The sequence below is a fragment of the Mustela lutreola genome, chromosome 6 (genome assembly GCF_030435805.1).
Source record: "Mustela lutreola isolate mMusLut2 chromosome 6, mMusLut2.pri, whole genome shotgun sequence".
NCBI lineage: Eukaryota > Metazoa > Chordata > Mammalia > Carnivora > Mustelidae > Mustela > Mustela lutreola.
Genome location: NC_081295.1, coordinates 63,024,311 through 63,049,568, shown reverse-complemented (window position 1 = coordinate 63,049,568; position 25,258 = coordinate 63,024,311). Strand labels below are relative to the sequence as shown.

Here is a 25,258-nt window from a genome sequence, read left to right as displayed (position 1 = left end):
AAATTCTTGGGTAAAGCACAATGTTTCATCCTGGCTTCCAGTTGTGTACACCAGAGTGTGCTCTGTGGCAATCTTAAGCATCCTGTCTGGGTCCCCTGTCTTGACTGGCCCTTTAAGGTACCCATATTTGCATGCAACAGGAAATAGGGTGTGGTTTGTTCTTGAATGAGACAAAAGTTGAAGGCCAAAAGCAGCTTATCCTTGACCTAGAACAGGCATTGCTTTTAGAAAAAAATCTTGTTTACAGTTAAAACGTAGAACGTTAAGTAGCATTTATAGTTAGAAGGAAGAAAGTAAACAGCAACTGTGAATACAAACTTTTAAATACTCCTGCTAATATAATAGCTATGATTTACTGAGAGCTTACTATGTGCTAGGCACTACTTACTGTCTAACTTAACTGTTAAATAGATACTATTATTATCCGTATTTCACAAATGTGTTCCCCAAGGTCATGCAACTAGTAAACCAAGACTGAAAACAAGGAAGTTTGGCTGCCTGGATAGTCTCCTAACCACAAAACTAAAATAACTTTTAATAGAACCGAAATCCAGTGTCCACCCTAAAAACCTAAGAAATGGCTGCTCTAGGAAATAACAAAGCATGTTTTGGGCTCATATGCAAGAAGAAATTGCCTCTATCTGGAAGGAAAAGATTATTTCTGAATAAAAGTGTGCTCTAGCATGAGCCCAAACCTGGCACGGGTGATCCTCTTGTTCTCCTAGTTTCTTTTGGCCTAGCTCCTTTACCTGTTGTCCAGACGTTTCTTTTCACCAAGAAAACCCACTGTTTAGTGAGGGCAACCTTTTATTCCATATTGAACTGCTGACCTCAGTCACCACAATTTTGAGGGTGTTGAGGGATGACTTCAGAGTGGGGTCCACTCTATGATCCTCGGTGGCAGCCTCTGGGCTAAACCCAGTCAGTTCATTTTAACGATGCAAAAAATGGTGCAAGCCAGAAAGACTGCGGAGGAATCGATGTGTCAGCATTTCAAGGAGATGCTTCCAATAGAAATGTGACTGTAATATACAAGTAGAGAGCCCTGACCAGGCAGTCCACCCGATACAGGAAATGCCCATGATTAGAATTCAGAAAAAAACAAACAAAAAAAAACTACTTTGAACACAGGATGTTGCCTCAGTTTTCTGTTGCAGTGTGGACAAGCCCTGCTGGCTCCCAGAGCTGACTATGCACACTTCTTCCCAGCCTTGAGGGCAGTGGCTCATCCTTGGTAGCCTAAAATTGGCCATGGTAGGAGTATTCAGACCACAGGCTCCCTCCTTCCGCCCCCCTCAGTGGTTTAACAATAGCACACCATTGAAATTACCCCAATAGTTGCTTAAAACAGCAGCTCTGTATTATTTCTCCCAGTTCCGTGGATTGACTGGGCTCATCTGGGCAATCTGTTCCGCATGGTGAAGCGAGGGTGACTCATACGGCCGCTTTCCGCTGGAAGAGGATTTCTCAACCCTCTCACTACATTTGGGGCTAAGGAATTATTTGTTGTGGAGGCTGCTCTGTGCACTGTAGGATTTAGCAGCATCCTTGGCCTCGACCTACTGGATGCTAATAATAGTCCAGAGTCAGAACTGTCCCTAGGGGCAGAAGAACCCAGGCTGAGAACTACTGAGCCAGAAGCTTGGTGGAGGCAAACCTCAAAGATGGCTCCCGGGAATGGTAAAATTGAATGGGGTTGCTTATGTCATGGGGTTTTAAGATGGAGTTAGGAGGCTATTAAGGGGGGTGGGCCTTATGCATGTCCTCACTGGTGGAAGCCTGAACTTTTGAACTGGGCCAAACCACAAATATTCCAAGGACTCAGTCAGAACACGTGCAACTTGCTACAGTAAGAGATTTTGCTTAGTGATAGCCTTAGCAACCAATTATGTTCAGTCAAGGTTAGCTTTCTGCTGCCAACACCAATCAAAAATTCTTTGTAAATGATGTATACAAGCATTCCCTTTTTGCTTTAAAAACTCCTGACTTTTACTCCTGAATGGGACACTATTTAGTTTGCTACCCAAATCTGTATACCCTGAACTGCAAATCTTTGATCCCATATAAATGCTCTGGCTAATTATTGGTTCCTTAGGTTGACACTTCTCATCTTCCAGGTGTCTGGGATTCTTTGTTAAAAAGATATTTGTTTACGATACTTGTTAAAGATGTTAACCCAATATATTATTCACGATACTTGTTAAAGATGTTAACCCAGTGTTTATCTAGAGGGACCACTACAATGGAGTTTGTAGTAAGGGAGTGAGAGTAGGCTCAGCTTTGAATACAACAAGGAAAAGTGGGAATTTAAAGCCAAGGAGCAGGGTTGTGGGGTCCGTGGATGGAAAAATCACCAAGAGGAAATATCAGGGTTGTGGAACCCTGGCTAAACTGGCATGACAGGATTCTTGTTGAAGGAAGCCAGAGTGATAAGAAACTGAGGGTGATCAGGTATTAAGAGGAGGTATTTTCAATAGACTAATTCAGCAGGATTTTTGCTAAAATGGAGTGAGTAGACCAAGGACAGAGCCTAGGGTAAGGACTTCTTCAAAAAGAGGACCCGGAGGAGCCTGATACAAGTTTGGGTCAAGGAGAGAGTCTTTGTTGGGCGCCTGGGTGGCTCAGTGGGTTAAAGCCTCTGCCTTCAGCTCAGGGCATGATCCCAGGGTTCTGGGATCGAGCATCGGGCTCTCTGCTCAGTGGGGAGCCTGCTTCCTCCTCTCTCTGCCTGCCTCTCTGCCTACTTGTGATCTCTCTGTCAAATAAATAAATAAAATCTTTAAAAAAAAAAAAGAAAGGAGAGCGTCTTTGTCACCACCTCCGTTTGGCCTGTCATAACTCCACAGCATGATGGATGGCTTTAAACTAAAAGCTTTTAAGCAAAAGCTAAAGGGATGGGAACCATCCTGTATTTCTTGTTCATCAAAGCAAGTCCCAAGGCCAAATCAGATTCAAGGGGAGGGAAAATAGACTCCACGTGTTGGAGAGAGGAGTAACCAACTCGTGGCCATCTCTAATCTGCGTAGTACCATATTTGCATTCAAGGATTCAGTATGAATATTCTGCAGATGGAAGGGAAATTTTGTGAGAGAATTCTATTGAACATCAATCAAAATGAACTCCAAAAACGGACATAAAAGCCCTTATCTAGACCAAATAATTATCCATGTGATGCTAAAGAAGAGAACTGTATCATATACAGAGAGTACAAAGCAATATATTTTTAGATTCTATAGTTCTCTTACATCAAAGATTTGTAACAAAAGTTGGAATTTGCTTCTCTGGTTAGAATATTAGTAATGATGTCTTTCCACTAGAAAAAAAAAAAGTAGTCCTTACAGGGTTGTTGACATAAATTTTTGTTCTTTGATGGAACAATGATAACATTATTGATGTTTCTGAAAATGGAAGCAGTATTGTGAGTGTTCAACTATTTTACATTAGTATTCAATGCATTTATATCACTATAAATGTTGGAGATTGCAGAGTTTTAGAGATATTTCTCAAGACATTTTCTGAAGACCTGGTTGTTTATGAGAAGGATCCAGTGCCTATCTTTTCACTTGAATTTTTGCCAGTGCATCAACTCACCTGAATGCTAAAGATAGAAGTAGGTATTTTTTGCTCCAAGGCACTCTCCCAAAAAAAGTATTTAGCAGAACTCTAGTTTCACAGGATGTTAACGGGTATTGCATGCAAAAGGATCTATGGGTTGTATAAGCTTGGGAAATTCTAAATTGAGAGTAGGCTGGTTTCTTTATTGCTGGATTTTTTAGGGTCTTCACTACGGTCATGTATATTATAAGTATTAAAGTATACAGGGTTTTCTAGACTTACTTAGCCATAGAAATAGAGGCATGTCTTACATAACTAGTGTTCTTCAGGGCACTCTTGGTAGAACTTGTTCTAAGTAGAAATAAAGGAGGAGGAGGAATCTTGAAACAATTCTATTCAAGCTCAATCAAAATTAACTCAACAAACAGGCAGAGCGTAGCCTTAGCACTTAAAAAATAGGTGTCTGTGAAGCCGGCCCTCTGTCCAATAATGTACTACACTGTTGGGTTCGTTCCATGCATCAGTAGAGTTTTGAATACAGAGGACTGAAACAGTTTAAATAAAGATTATTTTGCAGAAGTTATTTTAGATGCATGAAATTGACTCATCCAAGATCACCAAAGATTAATTAGTTGAAACAGTAATTTAGAAAGGAAGAACCAGAATAAGTGCAGACCTTTTTCTCTCTTCTTGTCTTATTAGCAAATAGCAATTGTATATATTTACAATGTACAAAGACCAATGTTTTGACATATGTATATACTGTGAAGTGATTACCACAATCCTCCCTCATCTTATAAAATAAATCTGAAGCCCTTAGGAATTAGAATTTGGATTGCAAGCAATACGTTAACTTAGCTGTGGTAGGCAGCTTCTAGGATGGTTTTCACTGATCCCCGTCCCCTGGTATTTATGCCCTTGTAAAACCCCCTCCCTCTGAGCTGCGCTGAACCTGGTGACTAGCTTCTTGCTTCTGATATTAGGTTACAGAAGAGACTGTCTTCTGTCTTGCTTATCCTTCTCTTGCTCACTTGTATGAAGCCAGCTGTTCTCTGCAGAGGCTCATATGATAAGGAACTAAGGGAGGCCTCTGGCCAGTTACCCTGAGGAACTGAATCCGGCCAACAACCTCAGGAGTGAGTCTGGACATGGATTCTCCCTGAGCTGAGTTTCGACATAACTGCAGTCTTATGAGAGATCTGAGCCTGAGGACCCAGCTAAACCATGCCTAGATTCCTGACACAGAAATTGTGAGATAGTACATGTGTGTTCTGAGCTGCTACGTTGTAGGGTAATTTGTTAGGCAGCAGTAGATAATTAGTGCAGAATTAAAAGAGGTACTTTTTAAAAGGTTTTATTTATTTGAGAGAGAGAGAGAGAGAGAATGAGAGAGAGCACGAGAAGGGGAAGGGGCAGGCTGAGGGAGAAGCCAACTCCCTGCCCAGCAGGGAGTCCAATGCAGGTCTCAATCCTGGCACTCCAGGATCATAATCTGAGCCGAAGGTACTCGCTTAACCAACTGAGCCACCCAGGCACCCTAGAAGAGGCACTTAGGGTCAGTGTTGTATTATCCAAGTCAAACCTTGCAGGTAGCCAAAAGAAGGACTAAAGCGCTGTGGTTAAATTGTGCTTTTGAATGACAGCATAGAAAAATACTGATTTAATTGGGGAAGAACCTGGAGGATCCTGAAGATGAAATCTAGGTGGTATAAATCTGAATTTTCAGTGCTACTTCCAGGGGAGCTATCACAAATACAAGGTGTAGAAATTGATAATTGCCTGGCCACTGTGATTGCTGAAGAAGCTATTGCTATGATAGGGTCCCTTGCTATAAAACTTGCCTCAAACACAGCCACCCGTTTTGGTTTAAATATTTTAGCTACTGGGGAAGGATGTTATGTTTGCCCAGAGCATAGTAGTGTTGGTTTAGAAGGCTTCCTCTCTCTCCTCCTTTTTTTCTTGAGGTCTGGTTTGGATTATTTCTTTTGGGTGTCCTTTTATGTGTTCTTGAATTCCACAACTATGAATCAAACACTAGTGCTAGGTGTTGATTTAGGCACTAAGGAATCTTATTTCATTTTATTTTTAAGTAATCCCCACATCCAGCACAGGCCTCGAACTCACAACCATGAGATCAAGAGTCTCACACTCCACCAACTGAGCCAACCAGGGGCCCCTGCACTAAGGGTTCCATGGAAAAATCCTCACTCTGTTGAAACTTCCATACTAGTGAGGAAAGACAGAAAGTAACAAAGCAAATAAAAGTAATTAGGTAGTATCAGCAAAAAGAAGGAAGGGAAAGAGAGAAGGATGGTGAGTTCTAGCTTCTGTACCAGTTATCAAGGTCTGACTATAACCAGCTGTATGTCCATTGCTGCACTGTGCCCACTGTGATCTGCTTTCCAACTGTACCCAAGAACACCAGAGTCTCTATGGCTTCCTCTCTTCCCTCCGTAAGTGCTATTCTCATTCTTGCTTTCATGTCCTTTTATTATTAATTTATTTTTTAAGTTTATTTATTTTTTAGTAATCTCTACACGAAACGTGTGGCTCAAACTCACAATCCCTGAGATCAAGAGTCACATACTCTTCCAACTAAATCAGCCAGGTGCCCCTGCTCTCATGCCCTTTTAAAAGACTGATCTTCATGGCTTCCCCCTGAAGACTTCTTTGATAATTTTGCTTCCATTAACCCCTCTGTCTTCTGGGGATCTGAGGAGACCATTACCCCTCTAAAATAAAAGGTACCGAAACAAAACAAAACAAAACACAACTTACCCATCTTTTTTGTTTTCTTTGTTTCAGGTTGATAGTTGATTTTTACTTTTTCCTTTGTGTGTGTATGTGTGTGTGTTTTAAAGATTTTATTTATTTTTGAGAGAGAGATAGAGAAAGAGAGTGCATGAACAGTGGGGAAGGGCGGAGGGAGAAGCCGACTTCCTGCTGAGCAGGGAACTCAATGTGGGGCTCATTCCCAGGACCCCAAGATCATGACCTGAACTGAAGGCAGAGACTCAACCAACTGAGCCACCCAGGCTCATCTTTTGTGTTTGTTGTTTTGTTGTACATCCCTCCTCTTCACCAATAGAATTTCAGGTTTTTGAGTTTGGTGAGTTTTTACACTAAAACTCAATATATAAGTATGTATGGAATGTGCAAGCAAAACAATCTTGATGGTAGCTTCATTAGAAGAAATATGAAAGATAAAAGATATGATGTCTGTCTTTGCAGAATTTAATATATATTTGGAGAGAGAAAATGCTCTTCCTTAGGTGGGAAAACCATGGAAAGACAGCTCATACAAATCAAATGCTTCATGGTATGTTATAGCAAGTGGCTTCCAAATATTTTTGGGTTGCAACCACAATGAGAAATGGACTATACAACATGATTCTCTATGTATATACATATTTGCATGTGTGCATATAAGTGGAATTTTATAAAAATAATATGTTTTACAGAACAATACTTAATTTCTATATGGAATACATTCTGATGTTTCCTCTTCTGTTCCAGTTTTCAAGAAATGCTGGTGGAAACCCTCTGAACTGATCTCACAAAGAACAAGACCCCCATTTTGGAAAACATTGGTATAGCCAGGTGGTGGAAGCACAGAGGTGTGAAGTAAAAGATTATTGAATAGTATGAGTCCAGGGATGTTGTCCTGGAAAAGATAATTGATATATCTCTTGAAAGGAGTGCCTTATTTAAATTATTGGGATCCATGACAGTGTTGATGCTGAGTTGGGACAATAGTATGAGCAAAGAAGGCACAGAGGTTAGAGTAAGATGCAAGTTCAGGGATTTGAAGAACAGAATTCTGGTCTTCTATATGACTGCTTTTGTAGATTATGGAAATAATATAAAAGTCAAACTAAAGGCCTAAAAACAGATTATGAGGATACATATTTGAGAAAAATGTTACTATTGATAATTGGGAAGGTTTAATAGGAGAGCAGATCTATGGTATTTAATAATTCGTGCCATTATTTGCATTAGTATTCCCTTTTGTAAAAATTCTTTATAATCAGAATTATTACCATTCCTCAAAGTAAACCTCTGGGCATAGGAAAGACTATTTCTAGAAGAAGAAACTGGTGCATACAGATAATAGGCATTGTTCAAGGTATGTTTGCTTGAAGTGACTTTAGTAGATCAGGCTAATTCTAGCCCAAAGGACTTAGTTGACCCCAAGACTTTAGAAGACAGGTACACATGTCAAGCAAAAATGGAAACAGAACAAGAACATTGAAACAATGACCACTTATTCTGATGCAGTCTGAAAATTGGCTTGTCTCTTTCCTCGGGGGTATAAATTGTTTACCGTTGGTGACCTGGATTGTTGCTGTGTTTTACTCAGTTTTGTGAAGACCTGGGTATGGAGTGGGTGATGAACTTTGGGGGAAGGAAACATTGGGTATAGGTATACTTTTTAAAAAAATTTATTTCAGTGTGCATGGGTTGATCAGAGAAATTAAAAAAGGGAAGCCAGGTGTGGAGGTACAGAGCATAGGGGCTCGCATGGTTTCCTAGAGTTCTTCATATTTCCTTCTAGAAGCATCTGAGGGGAGGGCTTTGTGTCACCATCCATCTTTTGCTCTTTAGATAGACTTTTCTCCTCTTCTCTCTCCTTTAGAAATGGTGTGAAAAGAGAAAGATAAAAGGGCTAGAATTCCAAGGAAATTCCACATGTTGTATGGAAGTAGGAAATGGAGTCACTAAATTTATTTAAAAATTTTGTTCCTAATATCTTCATTTTAGTACTTTTTTTCAGAATAAAATTGCAACTGTTGCCTCTGCATCAAATTTGACTAAGGCTAAAAATAGATGAGCAAGGTTAAGCGTGGAAGAAGTGGCCCAGCATCTCCTTCCTCCTTTTGATTTTGTTTTCGTTTGAATGAGAAGGAGGTGGCTTACACAATAAACAAGAACAACAACTGGCTGGATGACTGTGTGCTTTGAGCCAATTATGATATTTTTGTGGGAAAGCTTCCAGTTCTTAAGTCTCTGTTATGTAGAGGTGGGAGGCAGCTGGTGTGAATATCTGTCTGCAGGGTACATGTATACTTACTCTGATCCAATATGGCATGACAGCAATGTGCTTATTCAAGAAAATAGTTATCTCAATTTTCTTGTATTCTAACATAAAACTTCTTCATTCTTCCCACTCAAAAGAAAAAGGAAAAAAAAAAAAAAAAGAAAGGCCAAAGTCAAGGTCACCAAAATACTGTGAGATCGCTTAGCCGCCTTCAGTGAAGGACCTTAGTAATGAAATTAACCTACGTCCGAACTGGCCACATTAACTCATTATCTCTGTCCCCAGCTCCTCCCACTTCCCTCCTGAAGTCTCCATTTAATCAACCACTGGCAGCATTTCCTTCAGTTTTCAGAATTTTTTGACTTTACAGGTCCAGGTGGTGATCAAATCCTGCTGCATATACCTTCAAAGCATTTGTCCATTCATTTATTCATGTAATTTTCATGCATTTAATAAATACTTATTGTGTACCATGCACTGTGTTAAGTACCAAGGATACAGTGATCACTAAGGTAGACACAATGTCTGCCATAATAGGGCTGGTAGTACAGTGGGGCCCCCGGCAGACGAGTAAACGCATTTTCAATACCTTTCTGAGCAAGCTGTTTTGGTGGGGAAGATACTGGGAGCACAGGGGGCAAATCTAGCTTTGGGCTCTCAGAGGAGACTTCCTAGATAACTGATGATTTAGTTGAGACTTCAAGGTTCAGAAAAATGTAGCCAGAAGAATGTAGGCTCCTCCATTCAACAGATTTGTACTGACTGCTTTCTGTGGGTCAGGCTTTCTGTTAGATTCTGAAGAGTTAGGTAGAAAGATAGACTCAATCCCTGCTCTTCTAGTGCTTAGAGGAAGTCAGGTTAGGGTAGAAATAGATGTAAAAATATAGGAACGAAATATCTATCTAATGTAACCATCAATATACACTAGGGAATTAAATGGTTCATCATTTTCTTGCTGAAAAGTCTAACCAGCAATTGCTCCTAAGTATCCACCATTCCTCCTTGTAGCTCCAAGCTCTGCTATGGGCTCTGTTCCCAGTCAGAATCCCTCCATTAGGTGAGAAGCACGGGGAGGGTTCTCTTCCTTGTGCTTCCCTGCCTGTCTCTCACCAAGCCTTTACTGGAGAGCTGGGTTAATTAAAAAAGATTACACTATAGGAGGGGAAAACTGTGAATTGTCAGCTAAAATACTTTTTCCTTTATAGTTTATGAAAAAAGAATCTAATTTATACACTCAACAAATACAAGCTAGCTGTTGTTCCCTGAGGTGCCCAAGACTGATAAAATCTACTACCTGTGGAGCTTCATGTGAGTAAGAAGGAGATGGATAGGAAAGAAGTAAACATGTATGTTGACAACTTAAAGAGAGATGGATGAAACAAACAAACAGTGATACTTCTGATAGCTCCTCCGGGAAGGTGTTTCTGTTATAACATCCTGAAGGAAATGCGCTTGATTTGGGACCTGAGGTTTGGGAAGGAGCTGGTCTGTGAAAAGACAATAAAGTTGCAGAAATGCGAGCCCATGTAAAACTCTCCCCACGGGTCTTTCTCCTGCCCTCATGTCTTTGCCTCTCTTCACAGGTGTCACGTTCTAACCTTAGCCTGCTCACAACGCAGCCATCTCTTTTTCAGGACAGCTCAGCCCTATCCATGGGGGTTGGGTATTCCCCTTACCCGCTTCGAGATCGCAGGCAACGTTTAGTTTCATCCCTGGATGGTGGGTCCTGATTGTATGAACTACTTTCACCACCACACTGTGCCGGGTTCTCATTCAGGGACTGTGCTGTTCATTTCCATTGTCTGGGAACTCAATCTTGCATCTGTAATTACCGAACCTAGAACTGATGTTGAAGGGGAAGGTGTTTTGATGGATTACTAATCCGAAATCCTTTGTTTGCACTTCTTGTTTTAGTTACCCGCCTATTTTTCCGGACCATATTGTTCTAAGACTTGATCACATGAAGGTCAGGAGGCGACGGAATAACTACTTGAGACGCTCCCGGATTGGTTTAGGGGGCGACTTCACGTAGCTCGCTTCGCAGATGCCCGGGAGCTCCGCAAGCCCTCGGTGAGGGCGCCGGGATGACGTCACTCGAAAGTGGCCGGCTCAGCGCGAGCGTGACGTCACGCGGGCGGGCCAGTCCGCCGTGAGGTCACCTGGTGGGCGCGGCCAGGCCGAATCCCCAGTGTCGTCACGGGCGTGGGCGGGGCCAGAGCGTGTCAGCGGAGCCGAATCAAAACAAGCCGGAGACCCGCCTTTTCCCTCCGGCTCGGGAGCGTCTCGCTCGCGTCCCGAGCCCGCGGCGCTCGCGCGGCTGCGAGCCTCGGGTGGCCGCGCGCCGGCTCCAGGAAGCCGGAGAGGGCGCGGCGGCCGGGATGGCGCGGCGCGGGCCGCGCGGCTAGACGGGCGCCGGAGGAGCCGCCGGCCCGCGCCCTCCATTCTCTGCCTCCCGGAGCCCGCTCCGCGCGGCCCGGGAGCGGCCGTGCGGCGGGGAGTCGCCTTCGCTGACGCCGGGCACCTGGACGCTCGCGAGATGCCCAACCCCAAAAACAGCAAAGGCGGCCGCAAAAACAAGCGCGCCAACAGCAGCGGGGACGAGCAGGAAAATGGAGCCGGGGCCCTGGCAGCGGCGGGCGCGGCGGGCGCGGCGGCCGGGGGGGGCCTGGCGGCGGCGGCCGGCTGCGGAGCGGCGGCGGCGGGAGCGCCGGGCACCGGGGGCGCGGCGGGCACCGGAGGCGCGGGGACTGGCGCCGCCAACGCCGCGGTCGCCGCGGGGGCTGCAGCCGCGGGCGACGCCAAGAACGGTAAGACGGGGCTGGCGGGGCGAGCGCCAACTTCCTCGCCGACGGGGACGGCGCGGTGGCGGGGCGCGGGCGGTGCGTGGACAATGCGAGAGTCAGGAAGTGCTCACCCCGCCTCTCCGCCCCGCGGCGGCTGCCCCTTCCCGGTCCCCACGCCTGGCGGCGGCGGTAACGATTCCTCGGCCCCTTCCTGGGGTCTCTGCCGCTCCCGGGTCGCGCGCCCGGGGTCGGCTGCGCCTCGGACTCCCGACTCCGAGGGGCGCCCGGGTGCTCGGTGGCGGCCGTGCTCCCCTCGGGCCCTGCGCGTCCTGGCGGGACCAAGTGTGTGCCCCGGGCCGTGGGGGAAGGGCGGGGGAAGAAGAGAGCTGCCCAAGTTGAGAAGAGGGATCCGATTGGAAACTTAGACACCAGTTCGTTCTTCCCGGTGTCCCCCTCAGCTCCCCGTCTTTCCTTCCGAATGAGGAAGAGCCTAAATCCCTGCAGATCCGGGCTTGCTGCGGCAACTGCCACAGGTGAAGAGGCCCCGAGACATTTTTACTATGGGGCGTGTGTGTGTGTGTGTGTGTGTGTGTGTGTGTGTGTGCTGGCGCGCGCGCTCTTTAATTCTCTTGCTCGCTTGAGGAAGGAAGAGAATCTGAACTTGACTTCCGTTCTCAGACCCGAGTTAAAAAAAAAAAAAAAAAAAAAAAAAAGAACCTCTGTATGATTCTGTTTCACAGTTTTAGAAGGAAGCCAACTAATCTTAGGCAGTGCCTGAATGCACCTTTGGAGGGGCACGTAGGGAAGAGTGGACAGGGTTCCCGTTGTCACTGCACAGGCATGGCTTTCGTTACACGGTGCCTGGCAAACACTTCTTTCTTGGACAGTTCTTGGAATTCCTCTGTTCAGGCGGTTTTTCAGGGAAGGAAATAGAGGTATATTTAATAAAGGGAGAGTAGGATTTTTGTATCTGGCTTTTAACTTGTAGTTTTTCAGCTTTTGAAGCCATTCTTTATGCAGATCAGTCACTTTTTAAACGGCCACCTGCACTTAGAAAAACCCCACAGTGCTCTGAACATAGGAGATTGAAGTGTAGCCTGTTAAGAACAGAACCATAGGCCCCATTGGCTGTGTGTCTGCAATATTGAAATAAGTTTTTTCTTTTTTCTAGGAATAGACATTCTGGTTTTGAATGTGTGATAATGCAGTTTTTGGTCAGGCTGTCTTCATGTTCTTTTGTTTTCCAAGCTCTACAGTTCATTTTGGTATTGATGTGGCAGAGGAAAGGAAGACAGACTTGTGGCTTAGCCCTTTAGAGCTCTGCCTTCTTGGGAACGTTGGTCTTTCTCAGACTTGATTTCCTCAACTTTAAAATTGAAAAAATATTATATATATTATTACATTGGCTCCCTCATAGGGTTATGGTGAGGCTTGGAGCGTCACTTTCTTGCCCAGTTTGCTGTTCTTGTTTAAAGTCTTGTTATGTTTCAAATGTGCTTACTAAATTTCCTCAAGGAAAGTGATCAATAAGTGATAGCTGTCATTCACTTTTTCAAAACTATTAAACACTTACAGTGTTACCACTACTGTTCTAAGTATTAAAGGGTACAGTGGTAATTAAGAGAGGACATCCTGGTCCTCAAGGAGCTTGCATTCCAGGTCTGGTGGCGGTGTGGCTTGCCCTTTTTTTTTTTTTTTTTTGTCTGTATGGAAGCTTCAAGTTCTCTGTTTCCTTATTCTCCAAAAGATTGACTACTTTCACAGAACTCTATCTCTGAAACTAATAATACATTCCATGTTAATTAAATAAAAAAAATTCTTTAAAAAAAAGATTAGACAGCTTTAAGGTGGTGTGGAGAAATTTTTTTCTCAGGCTGGTGATATCTCCTCCTTTGTAAACTTCAAGTTAGTTACGACGTCCTGATTATTTCCTTGGAAATGGCAGACTCAGGTATATTTAGCAGTTCTGTATATGTTTGTGTGAAGCTGTGTGTTTCTGATTTGGAGCTTGTTTTAGGAAATGAATGGGGAAAAAAGGGAGGAAATGGGCCAAACATTGCCATAGTCAGGGTTAGAGAAGGTACAAACTTTGATCAGTGAGCTGTATTTTACGATGCCACATTTGGTTCTAACATCGTATCATGTCTCAGTGAATGATCCACCTTAATTTGAAGAACTTCTCACCGGAGTTGATACCTGAACATGGATGCTAAGGCCTCCTGTGTGCAAAACTGATAAGTAAAGTAAGGAAATTATAAATGCTCCCCCCCCCCTGCCATGTAACACTGTACTTTATAATGTTGGGGTGGGAGAGGTGGTATGGGTGAATTTTAAAGGAAGGGGTAATAGATATGCAGATTCTCAAGAATCAACCAATAAGGCCAATTATTTTTGAATTTTGGAATGACGTCAGTTGGACTAGTATAGTATTTCTTTTTTTTTTAAAGATTTATTTATTGAGAGAGAATAAGCAGGGAGAACAGCAGAGGGAGAGGGAGAAGCAGACACCCTGCTGAGCAGGGAGTCCAATCTTTTTTTTTTTAAGATTTTATTTATTTATTTATTTAACAGAGAGAGAGAGAGAGAGAGAACAAGCAAGAAGAGCAGAGGCTGAGGGACAGCAGGCTTCCATTAGAGCAGGGAGCCCAATGGGGGGCTCAGGCTCCATCCCAGGGCTCTGGGATCATGACTTGAGCTGAAGGCAGACACTTAACTGACTGAGCTGCCCAGGGGTCCCAGTTTTTGTTGGTTTGTTTTTTTTTTTTAAAGATTATTTACTTGAGAGAGAGCACGTATGAGTGGTGTGGGGTTGGGGAGGGTCAGAGGGAGAGGAAGAAGCAGACTTTGCACTGAGCAGGGAGCCTGACAACACGGGATTCACTCCCAGACAATTCGATCCCAGATGGCAAGATCCTGACCTGGGCGGAAGGCAGACGCTTGACTGCTTAAGTGACTTAAGTATACTCCAATTTAGTATTTCTAAGTATATTCAATTTTTTTTTTTTAACTGTGACATTAGATTTTGCAGTTATGAATATTGCAAATCAAATAATTCTAAGGATGTAATCTGAATTCTGTTAAAATTTTAAAGGGTTTGTTTTCACTGTGCAACTTCATTGTGATCTGCATATGCAAGCATGCCAGTTTCATGAAGTTAATAGTAGTTGTAGCTTGTACTTGTTTGGAGTTTATAGAATTGTTTTATGTCTTGTAGTTCTTGGGCATTATGGCCACCAGGGAAGGGTACTATTAGTTCTTAGTTGTTCACTGCCTGTCAGTAGGTATAAATAGCTGCTTATTTGATAAAAGAGGACTGCTAGTTAGGGAAAGCTGGGGAAGCTATGGTAGGATTGTAGGTGAAGAAATTGAACTGGTTGCAGTTGTGCATCTTGAGTAAGATGAATATTAATCGCAAGGACTTTGTACGCCTAATAAATTTCTTAGTACATTTTTAGATCCTGGTTTATGAAGCCTTTTGTAGGAATTGGAGTAAAAGATGAAGTGCCATCCTATTCCTACATAGTAAACATCTGTGCACATACTGTAGCATTTTGATTGTAGGTGGACAAGATTTGCCAATCATTATTTTTAGGATCTAGTAATCATGCAGTCACTTATAACTATGCAGTTTCATTCTGGAATTCTGGTTCCATTAGGCCACTGCTTTTTCGCTTAAGGCCTAAAAAAATATGAACCCTTGATCACAGTATCTAGTTTTCAGTGGGCCTGGATCCCAGATCCTTTTATTAATTCCTGTTTTATGGATGATGGTGGTTCATCACGCCACTCATACCTGACTGCCACCAGAGCCCCTGGGTAGCTGAATCTGCCTTTAATCCATTCAACAACACTTTCTAGTAAATGGAGCTAGTTTGTATGGTAGGCATAGATTCCTGTCCTGGTTCCTCAAATTATTTGCCATATGATCTCAGGCAAATCATTTGGCTTCTTTGAGACTCAGTTTCTGCATATTTAAAATGGGATTACAATACCTACCCATACATATACAGTAAGACCTATAACATATATTACAGACATATTACTTATATACACATATATGTTGTTTGACTTATAATATGAGCTTACTAAGTGTTAATTTGGCAGATTCTGGAAATAGTCTTTGAAACAGAGATTTTATGTGTAGGAATTTTACTGGAAATGTGCTAGCTGGGCAGTGAGGGAAGCAGGATTGAACAGAGGGAGGAATTGAACTGCTCTGCAGTTGCAGCTGAGACTTCTGGAGCTGGGATGGTCCTGCAGAGTTATCTCACCTTGAGACATGGAGGCAGGGCCTTTAAACTCACCACCCCCCCTTGACTGGTCATTTGGACATGGGTTGCCCCCAGAAAGAAGGTATATGACCTGGGAAGTGGCATCTCTTAGTTAGAGAGCCTCTGGAGAGGTTTCTGCTTTGAGGGAAGCTCTTTTAATTGCCCTAGCATTATCTCTTTCTTCACTTAGAACACTAGTGCTGTTCATCTAAGACATAGGTGTGGAATAGTTCTCACTCCTCTTTATGGATCAGGTTGGGAGTTCACTACCAGTCTGACATTGTTTTGATGGGAAATGTGTTCCGAATTCCGTACATCTTTACAAGTAGGTTTTTGGAACCCTATAAACAAGATTTGTGTTTTTCTGCATACTTAGGCCAGTAAACACGTTTAGTATAACCCCAGGTTTGTAGTATATTTCAAATAGTTTCTTTTTTTAGGTGCTTACTTGAATTCTTACTACATTTAAATTATCTAGTGGTGCCTGGGTGGCTCAGTCGTTAAGGGTCTGCCTTCTGCCCAGGTCCTGATCCCAGGGTCCTGGGATCGAGCCCTGCATCAGGCTCCCTGCTCTGTAGGAAGCCTGCTTCTCCCTCTCCCACCCCTCCTACTTGTGTTTCCTCTCTCGCTGTCTCTCTCTGTGTCAAATAAAATCTTTAAAAAAATTCACACAAAAAATAAATTACATTTTTCAGAAGAAAAATGAGTGTTTGCCTGATGTTTATTTTCAAATCAAGGAGTATTAATTGCAAGTCTAAGATATGTTGAGTGCGGTTGTCATATTGGAAGACATTTTCTTGCCTTATTTAGAAGTTACTTTTGTCAGGTCTTTAAAAATATCTTCTACTTTTGGACCTTGCCTTTTAAAATCCACCTTTGTAGTGGGGGATTGGTAGAAAATATTGCCTCATCCATCAAAGATTCATCTTGTGCACTTTTAAGAAGTATTCTGTGTTCTGCTAATGGAGTTTTGCGCACAGTCCTTACTCTTTCCTTCTTGTTAGAGGACCTGAGTTTAAATTCTAGAAACTAAACCTTCAATGTCAGCTTTCCTGCAAGTCCAAGAATATATATCATTCCATAGAGAATTGAAAATAGGAGATAAAACTGGGAAGACTCTTGAAGCTTAATCCTCCTATGAATTTACCCTGGGCTTAGCTATGAACAATTTAAAAGACTTGAAGGCATCAAAAGGAAAACTTAAGGAGGAAAAAAACCTGTTCTGACTGATTTTGTGAGGTTTTTGGCATTTTTAAGGGATTGATTTAAGTAAAAGTGTTTTGTTATTTCATTATTTAACAGTAATAAAATGGCCATTAAAAAATGAAGAAGATTGGTGAAGTTCTCTTTGCCCTTCTAGTCAAGCACATCCTCTTACCACTGAGATCACCATTGTTAACATTTGGATGCATATTCTTGGACATTTTTAATTTTTTCTCTTACAGACTTTTCAAAAATATGTATACAGTTTTCAAAAAGGATTATATATTTTATAATCTGTGTTTTACATATGCAGTATTTTGTAGACATTTTGGCAGAGTAATAAATACACCGGTACATCACCATTTTAATGACTGCATAACATGCCATCATATGTTTGCATCTTGGATAATTTGATCATTCTACTGTTATCTGACCTTTAGTTTCTTATTTATACATCTGTAGGCATTACCCAATTACCTCTGGACTTGCTGTATCAAAGGATAGGCATTTTTTAAAAAAATTGCTTAATACATGGTGACACATTGTCTCATAGAAAACTTAGAGCAGTTGGATCCCGCTGTGGTCAGTGTGTCCTTTCCCCATAGCCTCACTAGTCTCTAGGGACTGTTGCTTTAAAGGCATGCGGGAGAATTGCTGGTATCCCTGACCCTCTCAGCAGTAAGAGGGCCCCAGTAGGATCAAGAGCCAGGAGAGTGTGGTAGCAACCACACTTGAGGGGACTTTCCAAAGCTGCATTTATTTGTTTTGGGGACTTCTGTGCTCTTTAGTGATTTGGTGGCTAACAAGGATTCAGTAAGATATCCAGTAGTGGTGAGTGGTATTTTAGCAGTTGGTAATAATGAAGGTGAAAACATAGGCTTTTGAAATTCTGTCTGCACCATTATTCTAATCTTAAGAAATAAGGCCTAAAATTTTTAAAGTTTTAGTAAGCGTGTGGTCTGAACAGGCTTGGGTGCAAACCTAGGTGCCCCAGTTTACTAGCAGAGTGACTTGGGGCAAGTTATGTAACCTTTCTCAGACTTCTTTTTCCAAACACAATCCTTTAGAGTGTTTCTGAAGATGAAGAAAAACTATATTAAAGATCTTGGCTCAGAGCCTGGCAGATATGGCACTATCCGTAATAGCTTTGTAAGTTTTGTGATTGGTTCAACTTTATTCAATTACAAGACTTTTAAAATTATTCTACGTTGAGAACAGATACCAGGAGACAATAAGGTGGTGAAGGGTCTTTGAGCATATGAGAAAAGACTGATTTCATACAGATTGTTATTCAAGCCCTGAATTGATTACAAGTGATCTGTTCTTCCTCATCATCTCTCTCTGATTAAAGTTTACCTGGAAAAATCAGATGATTTAACAGAAAAGAAAAAAAGTGCAAAGCAAAATGTGACAATTGTTATGTCCTCCTTTCTTCACTTATTGAGGGCCTGCTATTTGTCAGGCACTGTGTTGGGCTCTGGGATTACAAGGACAAAAGAAGTGGCTCCAAGGGGCTTATGGTCTACTTGGGAGCCTTTATAGAAACCAGTACATATAGGTTATTACATGTACACTACACATGGGTAGCTTAGAAATAAAGAGCCAGAGCTTCTGAGGTGATAAAAATTTGGATTAAAGATGGGAATTATGGGGCCCCCTGGGTGGCTAGCCAGTTAACTCTGACTCTTGGTTTCAGCTCAGGTTGTGATCTCATGGGTCATGATCTCATGGGTCATGAGATTGAGCCCATGTCAGACTCTGCGCTCAGTGAGGAGTCTGCTGGAGATTCTCTCTCCCTCTCTCTCCCCAACCCCACACATAAATAAACCTTTAAAAAACAGAAAGAGATGAAATTGTATTACTATGCTATGGAGAAGTGAAATAAACATGTGGAGTTGAAGAGTAGCTGAAAGGAGGTAGGGAGCTCAGGGTATTCTTTGGGGATCGGTCAGTGCTTAATATTACTAACATAATAGTATTAATATCCCCTCTCTCCAGTCCTCAGCTAGAACGTTCATCAGTTCGAGTGTTTATTTGTTTGCTTATTCCTTGTTTTGTTTGTTCATCTGTGTATACCCATTTTTCTAAATATTTATTATGTGCCTATTGTCTCTTCTATGATTGGAAGTTTAATGTTGAATTATAGTTGAACGCATCAGAATCTACATTCCTACAGGCTCATAGTGATGTTGGGACAGAGACATGTGAGCACCATGAGGTATGATAATGTGCTATGGAGGCCCAGTGGAGAAAATGATGTTTCCTGGAGGAGAGGATGTTTGAGCTGAGCCCTGCTGGAAGAGAAGCAGTTAGCTCTGAAAGCAAAGAAAGAGACTTAAGTTCTGGTTGTTGCCAGGAGTTTGTGACTGGTCTTAGGTGCAGTGGTAGGACAGGAGGCTAGAAAGGGAATGGGGCCTGACAGTCAAATCTGGATGTTTTGTAGCCAGGAAAGGACCATTGTGGAAGTTTGTAAGCAGACACATACATGATCAACTATACCTGCAAAAGGGCACATGTTCATTTATTTGGTTTGCCATCATTGGTTGCTGACAAGCTGATAAAGTTGTAATTTCAATAGAGTGGTATTTTAGCAATTTTGATACAACTAGTCAAGGATTATTGGCCCAGCCTGCCACGGACCTTTGATTTTGGTTTTTCAGTAAAGCAGTGGGCACAGTACCCAAGGTTGCTGTGTCGAGAGTCTGTCTTCATTGTGGGCACCAGCATCCCTGTACTTTATCAGCCATGGAAGGTTAGCTACTTGAGGTTAACTTAAGAGAACCAACTGCTGATGGTGTGGTTGGGGCCATCTGAGCAGAAAGGGTTTTCTCTGGAGGGAGAGTTGTCCCTATGATTTATTTTTCATACCCTGTAGGAAATGTATATATATATCTGTGCCAGGATGGATTAATTTTCTTGGCTTGTCATTCTATTTTTATCATCATTGGATCAGTTTTAAAACTCTGGTTGGGTGTGGCTCTCATTGTTTTGTACGAAGTAACTTTGTATATATGTGTGTGTGTCTTAATTCTGTATATTTGAGAAAGCTTCCAGTTCTCAGTGGTTGGTGAAATAGCAATTTGCTTTATTTAATCAACAGATGTTTCAGTTTGATTGTACTAGAGTGTTTTTATAAATGGCAAAGGGTAGTGTTTCTAATGCTTAATTATTATATGTCCTGATTTATTAGAAGTAGAAAGGGGACACAAATTCTTTCTGCTAAATTATAAGGATAATACCTGAAAACAATCTAAGAGTTAGAAACAGATTCAGAGGAAGTTTAAAGAAAAGAGGAAGACTTAAAGAGGAAGTATAAAATGTTAATCATATAATTGCTTTGACTGCAATTAATAAGGTTAGCATGATTTTCGTAAATACTCATATGTGATCAGTAGATTTAAATTGTCAGGAGGAAAAGATTTTCCTCCATTCTCTTAGGTGTAATGATTGGGGTCTGGAAATTAAGCCAACAAAAGATAAATTAATAAGAGAAAAGATGGATTTATCACAGGAAAAGAATTCAACTCAAAGTGGGGGTGGGGGTTAGAATTTGTGGCTTATATACCACCTTCACAGGAGAAGAGGAGGGGAAAAGACAGGGGAAAACAGATGACTTCTTAATAAGAGAACGGGAAAGGAAGATGGACACCTTAGGAAAAGAAATAGCTTTCTGGAAAGATAAATGGGCCCTTAGAAAATATAGGGAGATGATAGTTTTGTGACAATGTCTGCTTAGTTGTGTGTGGAGACTTTTCTCTGGTAGGAGTCAGTCTTCCTTGATTGCTCCTAGGAGGAGACTTAAATCAGTTCTTTTGTGAGGCTCTGCATTTAGGCAGATAAGAGATTTCAGGAACTCAAGTGCCTTCAGCTGAAAATAATTTTTAGGCTACAGTGGCCCATTCTTGATCTCTTCAAAATATTTTGCAGTTCAGATCACATTACCCCCCTAATAACAATTACAGGTAGTTGGGTTGCAAAAGACAGTGCCATAATTCCGGATTTCTAATTTTTACTTGTTGGAAATTTATTAGAAATAGATGGTCTTAAAGCATATGCCTTTAAAAAACTGAGAAAAAGGGTAAGTTTAGGCAAAAGTTAACAGGTATCAAATTGCTTATATAGGTAAGGAACCTATTTGCCAGATTTAAAATGTAGATTTTTCCCTAGGGATAAGCATAAGTTTGATGATACTTCAGATCATGTCCTTTCAAGTTATAAAAGCATCTCAGGAGAGTCTTTTGACACTGATGTTGAAACCCAATCACGAACTCTTTAAGATTTCTAAATGAGCACTCTGGAATGTTTTTTTCAGTATAATATTTAGTAGAACTCTAATACAACTTTTTTTTCTTTTTAAGATTTTATTTATTTATTTGACAGAGATCACAAGTAGGCAGAGAGGCAGGCAGAGAGAGAGGAAGGGAAGCAGGCTCCCTGCTGAGCAGAGAGTCTGATTGGTGGTGGTGGGGGGGGGCCCACCCCCACCCCAGGACTCTGGGATCATGACCTGAGCTGAAGGCTGAGGCTTTAACCCACTTAACCCACTAAGCCACCCAGGTGCTCCAGAACTCTAATACAGCTTCTTAAATTGATTCATTACTTGTTGTGTTTCAGTTCCTGACGAAGCTCAGTGTCTGCAGAAATGGACACTGGGGAATATACAGAATCAGGTTCTGGCTATTTCTGATTGGTAGCGTGTGCAGTTTGTAATCTGAGAGGCTGAGCTGGGGTTGGTTTGTGATGGTTGTTACTGAACCCACTCAGTGCTGCCGGAAGCCACAGAGAGAGCCTGGCCTTGAGAAATAGAAATGTGAATATCTAACATGGGGGGCCACTCCAAGAATGACTCCAGGTGGTTTCCAGCCCCTCAGACCTGTTCTTCATGGTGGTGCTCACATGTTGCAGTGCTGTTGGCCTTGTGTTGGTATGCTGCCACCTTTAGTGTTAGGTCTGCAGATAATGTCTTGCTTCCAGATTGCTTCCAAAATTCCTGGGTACAAGTTGTGCTGGGGCTGCAGAACCCATAGAATCCACAGAAAGGAGAAGAAGCTGCTTCCAGCAGCAGTTGGAACAGTGGTGATGCCACAACTGCCCTTTATTTTATTATTTTTTTAAAGATTATTTATTTATTCATTTGACAGAGATCACAAGTAGGCAGAGAGGCAGGCAGAGAGAGAGGAGGAAGCAGGCTCCCCACTGAGCAGAGAGCCCAATGTGGGGCTCCATCCCAGGACCCTGGGATCATGACCTGAGCGGAAGGCAGAGGCTTTAACCCACTGAGCCACCTAGGCCCTCCCACAAATGACCTTTATTGAGTGCTCTCTAGGAGCCAGCTAAGCACCCAGCAGCGGGCAGTCTGCACTTGAGGAAGAGGATACTAAGCTCCAGATATTGCCTCTCTCCCTTTTTGCAGAAGAGGCGTGTTTGGGTTACGGAGACGTGGCGGACCCAGATGCCACAGTTTGATTCTGTGTGGTATCGGGCCCATCTTGATGGACACCCATGCATGTGTATAAATAATGAACACGCTTTAAGTAGAGGACTTAAATGCAGTATAAAAACATCAAAGAAGCAAGAGGGCTATTTAAATTATTTTAAAAAAGCCTTATGCTTATCATTTGGGTACTTAAACTGAAATTAAATTTGGGAAACAAAACACTTGACCAAGGAAGCACTTTGTTCATGCATTTTCCATTCATGTTTGTTTGATTCCTTCTCTTTATGATGGAAGGATTTCCTGGTCTTGGAATTGTGGGGCTTGTGAACATTTGAACTGACACTGTATTTAATGGACTGTAGTTCATGACTAGGGTGTGATTATCTTCTCTAGGCTAAAGTCCTAGATGTGGGATCACTGGTCATGAGGTTTTTTTTTTTTCTTTTTTTAAGATTTTATTTATTTATTTGAGAGTGGGGGAGCGGGGAGCACAAGCAAGGCGAGCTGCAGGCAGAGGGAGAGGGAGCAGACTCCCTGCTGAATAGGGAGCCCAATGTGGGACCATCCTGGGACCCTGGGATCATGACCAACTGAGCCACCCAGGAGCCCAAGGCATGTGGTTTTTAAGGCTTTGAGACAAAGCGCCAAACTGCCCTCTAGAAAGGGTTTACCAGTTTGCGACCCCTGGGGTGCGCCTTTCTTCACAGTCCTCAGCATGGATTTTGGGTTTTGATGATCATTTTCATCTCCACCCATCAGATAGGTGAAAAATTACATCTCATTGTTATTTTTATTTGCATTTGGTGGATTGTCACTGAGTGAGTGCCTTTATACGTATACCACTCATTTGTGGTGTTTTCCCCTTTGTGTTTTTTGTTCATTTTACTATTTGTGTTCTTACTGATTTGCACCTAGTTTTTATATATTCAGGATACTTTTTTGATGTACATTTTCCCTGGTTTATTGTTTATCTTTTGTCTTATTTCAGGTGTCCTTGCTGGTTAGAAATGTTACGGTTTTGTATGATCACAGAACATCCATATAGAGAGAGAACTTGAGAGAAAGGTAGGGAGTTTGAGGGAAGGAGCCTGTTTTGACAGTACTCTCAGGAAAAGCAGTGTGGGCCTGGCATAAGGTTAATCACTTGGATATCAGTGCACAGCAGTGCTCTTATGGTAGTGAGGTTCTGTTTCCTTTTTGTATTTAATTTTTGAGGTCTGTTTTCACAGATTTGGTTGCAGTTCCTACTGCCTTCCCTGACCCTTTACTTCCCTGACTGCTGTTGTCGGTTGAGAGCTGGGCTGCAGTGCTCAATACCTGTCATGTCTTGCACATTTCTAAAATCCCTTGCAGTTTTTATTCTAGCTGCTTAGGACTTTGAAACTTGTAGATAAAGGTTATCTATCCATTAGTTACTTATCACCTCTTCTCAAGAATAAAGCTGCAAACTCAGTTCTCTTAAGGCTAAATTGCCCTTAAGTTCTTTGTGATAACACACTTAAATGCCAAATCACAAGAAAGTTCTCATTTTTCTCATTGTGGCACTTGGATTGAAATTACATTTGTATGTTAGTAAGATGAAGATACAGTTTTGTGGCACTTGGATTGAAATTACATTTGTATGTTAGTAAGATGAAGATACAGTTTTGAGTCAAACCAAAATTTATTTACACCCCCATGCATCATGCTGATGTCAGCCCTCGTGCTTCTCACATGGCTGTGATTTGAGCGAGGTTCCCAAACTCACCTCTTGTTCCAGAGAGTGTGAAATTTGACAGACATAGGTCATAACTTGAGATCTGGCATTTTGCAAGACCAGTGAACTTTTCTCTGTGCAAATGTTCTGTTTTTAAAGATTTTATTTATTTATCTGTCTATTTACTTATTTGAGAGAGAGAGTGATCTAAAGACCCCAAGATCATGACCTGAGCTGAAATCAAGAGTCAGAGCCACCCAGGTGCCCCTCAGCCCAAATGCTCTTATCTGTAGAAAATAAAGATGTTATGAAATAGTTTGTGACTGTTTGCAAATGAAGTGTGGAGCTATTTGAAAAAGTGAATTGTTGGGTCGTGATTTGGGGGTTGTAGTGTTTTCTGGGTGAATTTTTGGTTCTTAGTTACCTTTGTGGTAGTGGGGCTGCTTCCCACTGTGCGGAATGCACACTCTGATATGTTGAAGAACCCAGGGCAGGCCTTAGCTTTCCCCTCCTTGAGTTCGCAGTTAATGTTATTCTTCCAAAATCCTTATTCGGGGAGCCTTTAAGTTTCTTTACACATTCAGGTCTAGGAGATCTGCTGTGTAGATTTTCCAGGAGAATCTTTAGTGCATGCCTGTTGTTCTCAGGGCAAGTCCTGCTCCTTGAGGGAGGAGCTCTTCAGACTTTATGCAAGGGCTCTCTGACCCCACGATGAGGAAGGACTGTGGTGAAGCCTTGGGCAGGGTTCTTTTCACTAGAGTGAGGATAGCTGACTGGGGGATTGTTCTGTTGGGATCTGTGAATCATCTTGTCCCCAGGTTTCATCATAACAGCAAATGCCACTGTGATTTTAACCATTTTGTTAATAGGGATTTGCTTTTGGCTATTGTGCTGCATGATTTATGTGTGTGCGCCTATATCTGTAATCATGCCTCACTTAGTTTGTACCTTGATTCACTCAGGCCTTTCTGCTTTTTGTTCTTTACCGGGCTCTAGGGTCCTATGGAGTGGGAGTTTAAGTGTTGCTGTAAAAGCATTTGAAATGCTTACATGTGGCTTCTGTTTGTTTTCTTACCTCCCTTTAATATTTTGCATTTTTATTTTATTTTATTTAAAAGATTTTATTTGTCAGAGAGAGATTGAGAAAATGAGCACAAGCAGGGAGAACAGCAGGCACAGGGAGAAGCAGGGTTAGCACAGGGCCCAATGTGGGACTTGATCCCAGGACCTTGAGATCATGACCTGAGCCGAAGGCAGATGCTTAAGTGACTGAGC

General features: G+C 42.2%; 1 protein-coding gene across 5 annotated transcripts in view; it reads left to right on the top strand.

Annotated features, from left to right (window-relative positions):
• The first annotated feature begins 11,001 nt into the window (after nt 1–11,001).
• The window catches only part of HECA (hdc homolog, cell cycle regulator), a 44,741-nt gene continuing 30,484 nt past the window's right edge, over nt 11,002–25,258 (top strand). For 4 of the 5 annotated variants that reach the window (XR_009354609.1, XR_009354607.1, XR_009354608.1 and 1 more), the window contains exon 1: nt 11,006–11,400. Coding sequence is in view for 2 of the 5 variants with exons in the window: in XM_059177407.1 (XP_059033390.1) it covers nt 11,130–11,400 (271 nt within the window). In the remaining 3 variants the exon portion in view is untranslated. Of the gene's footprint in view, nt 11,401–25,258 lie in introns of all 5 variants that reach the window. The other variant, XM_059177408.1, reaches the window with a different exon arrangement.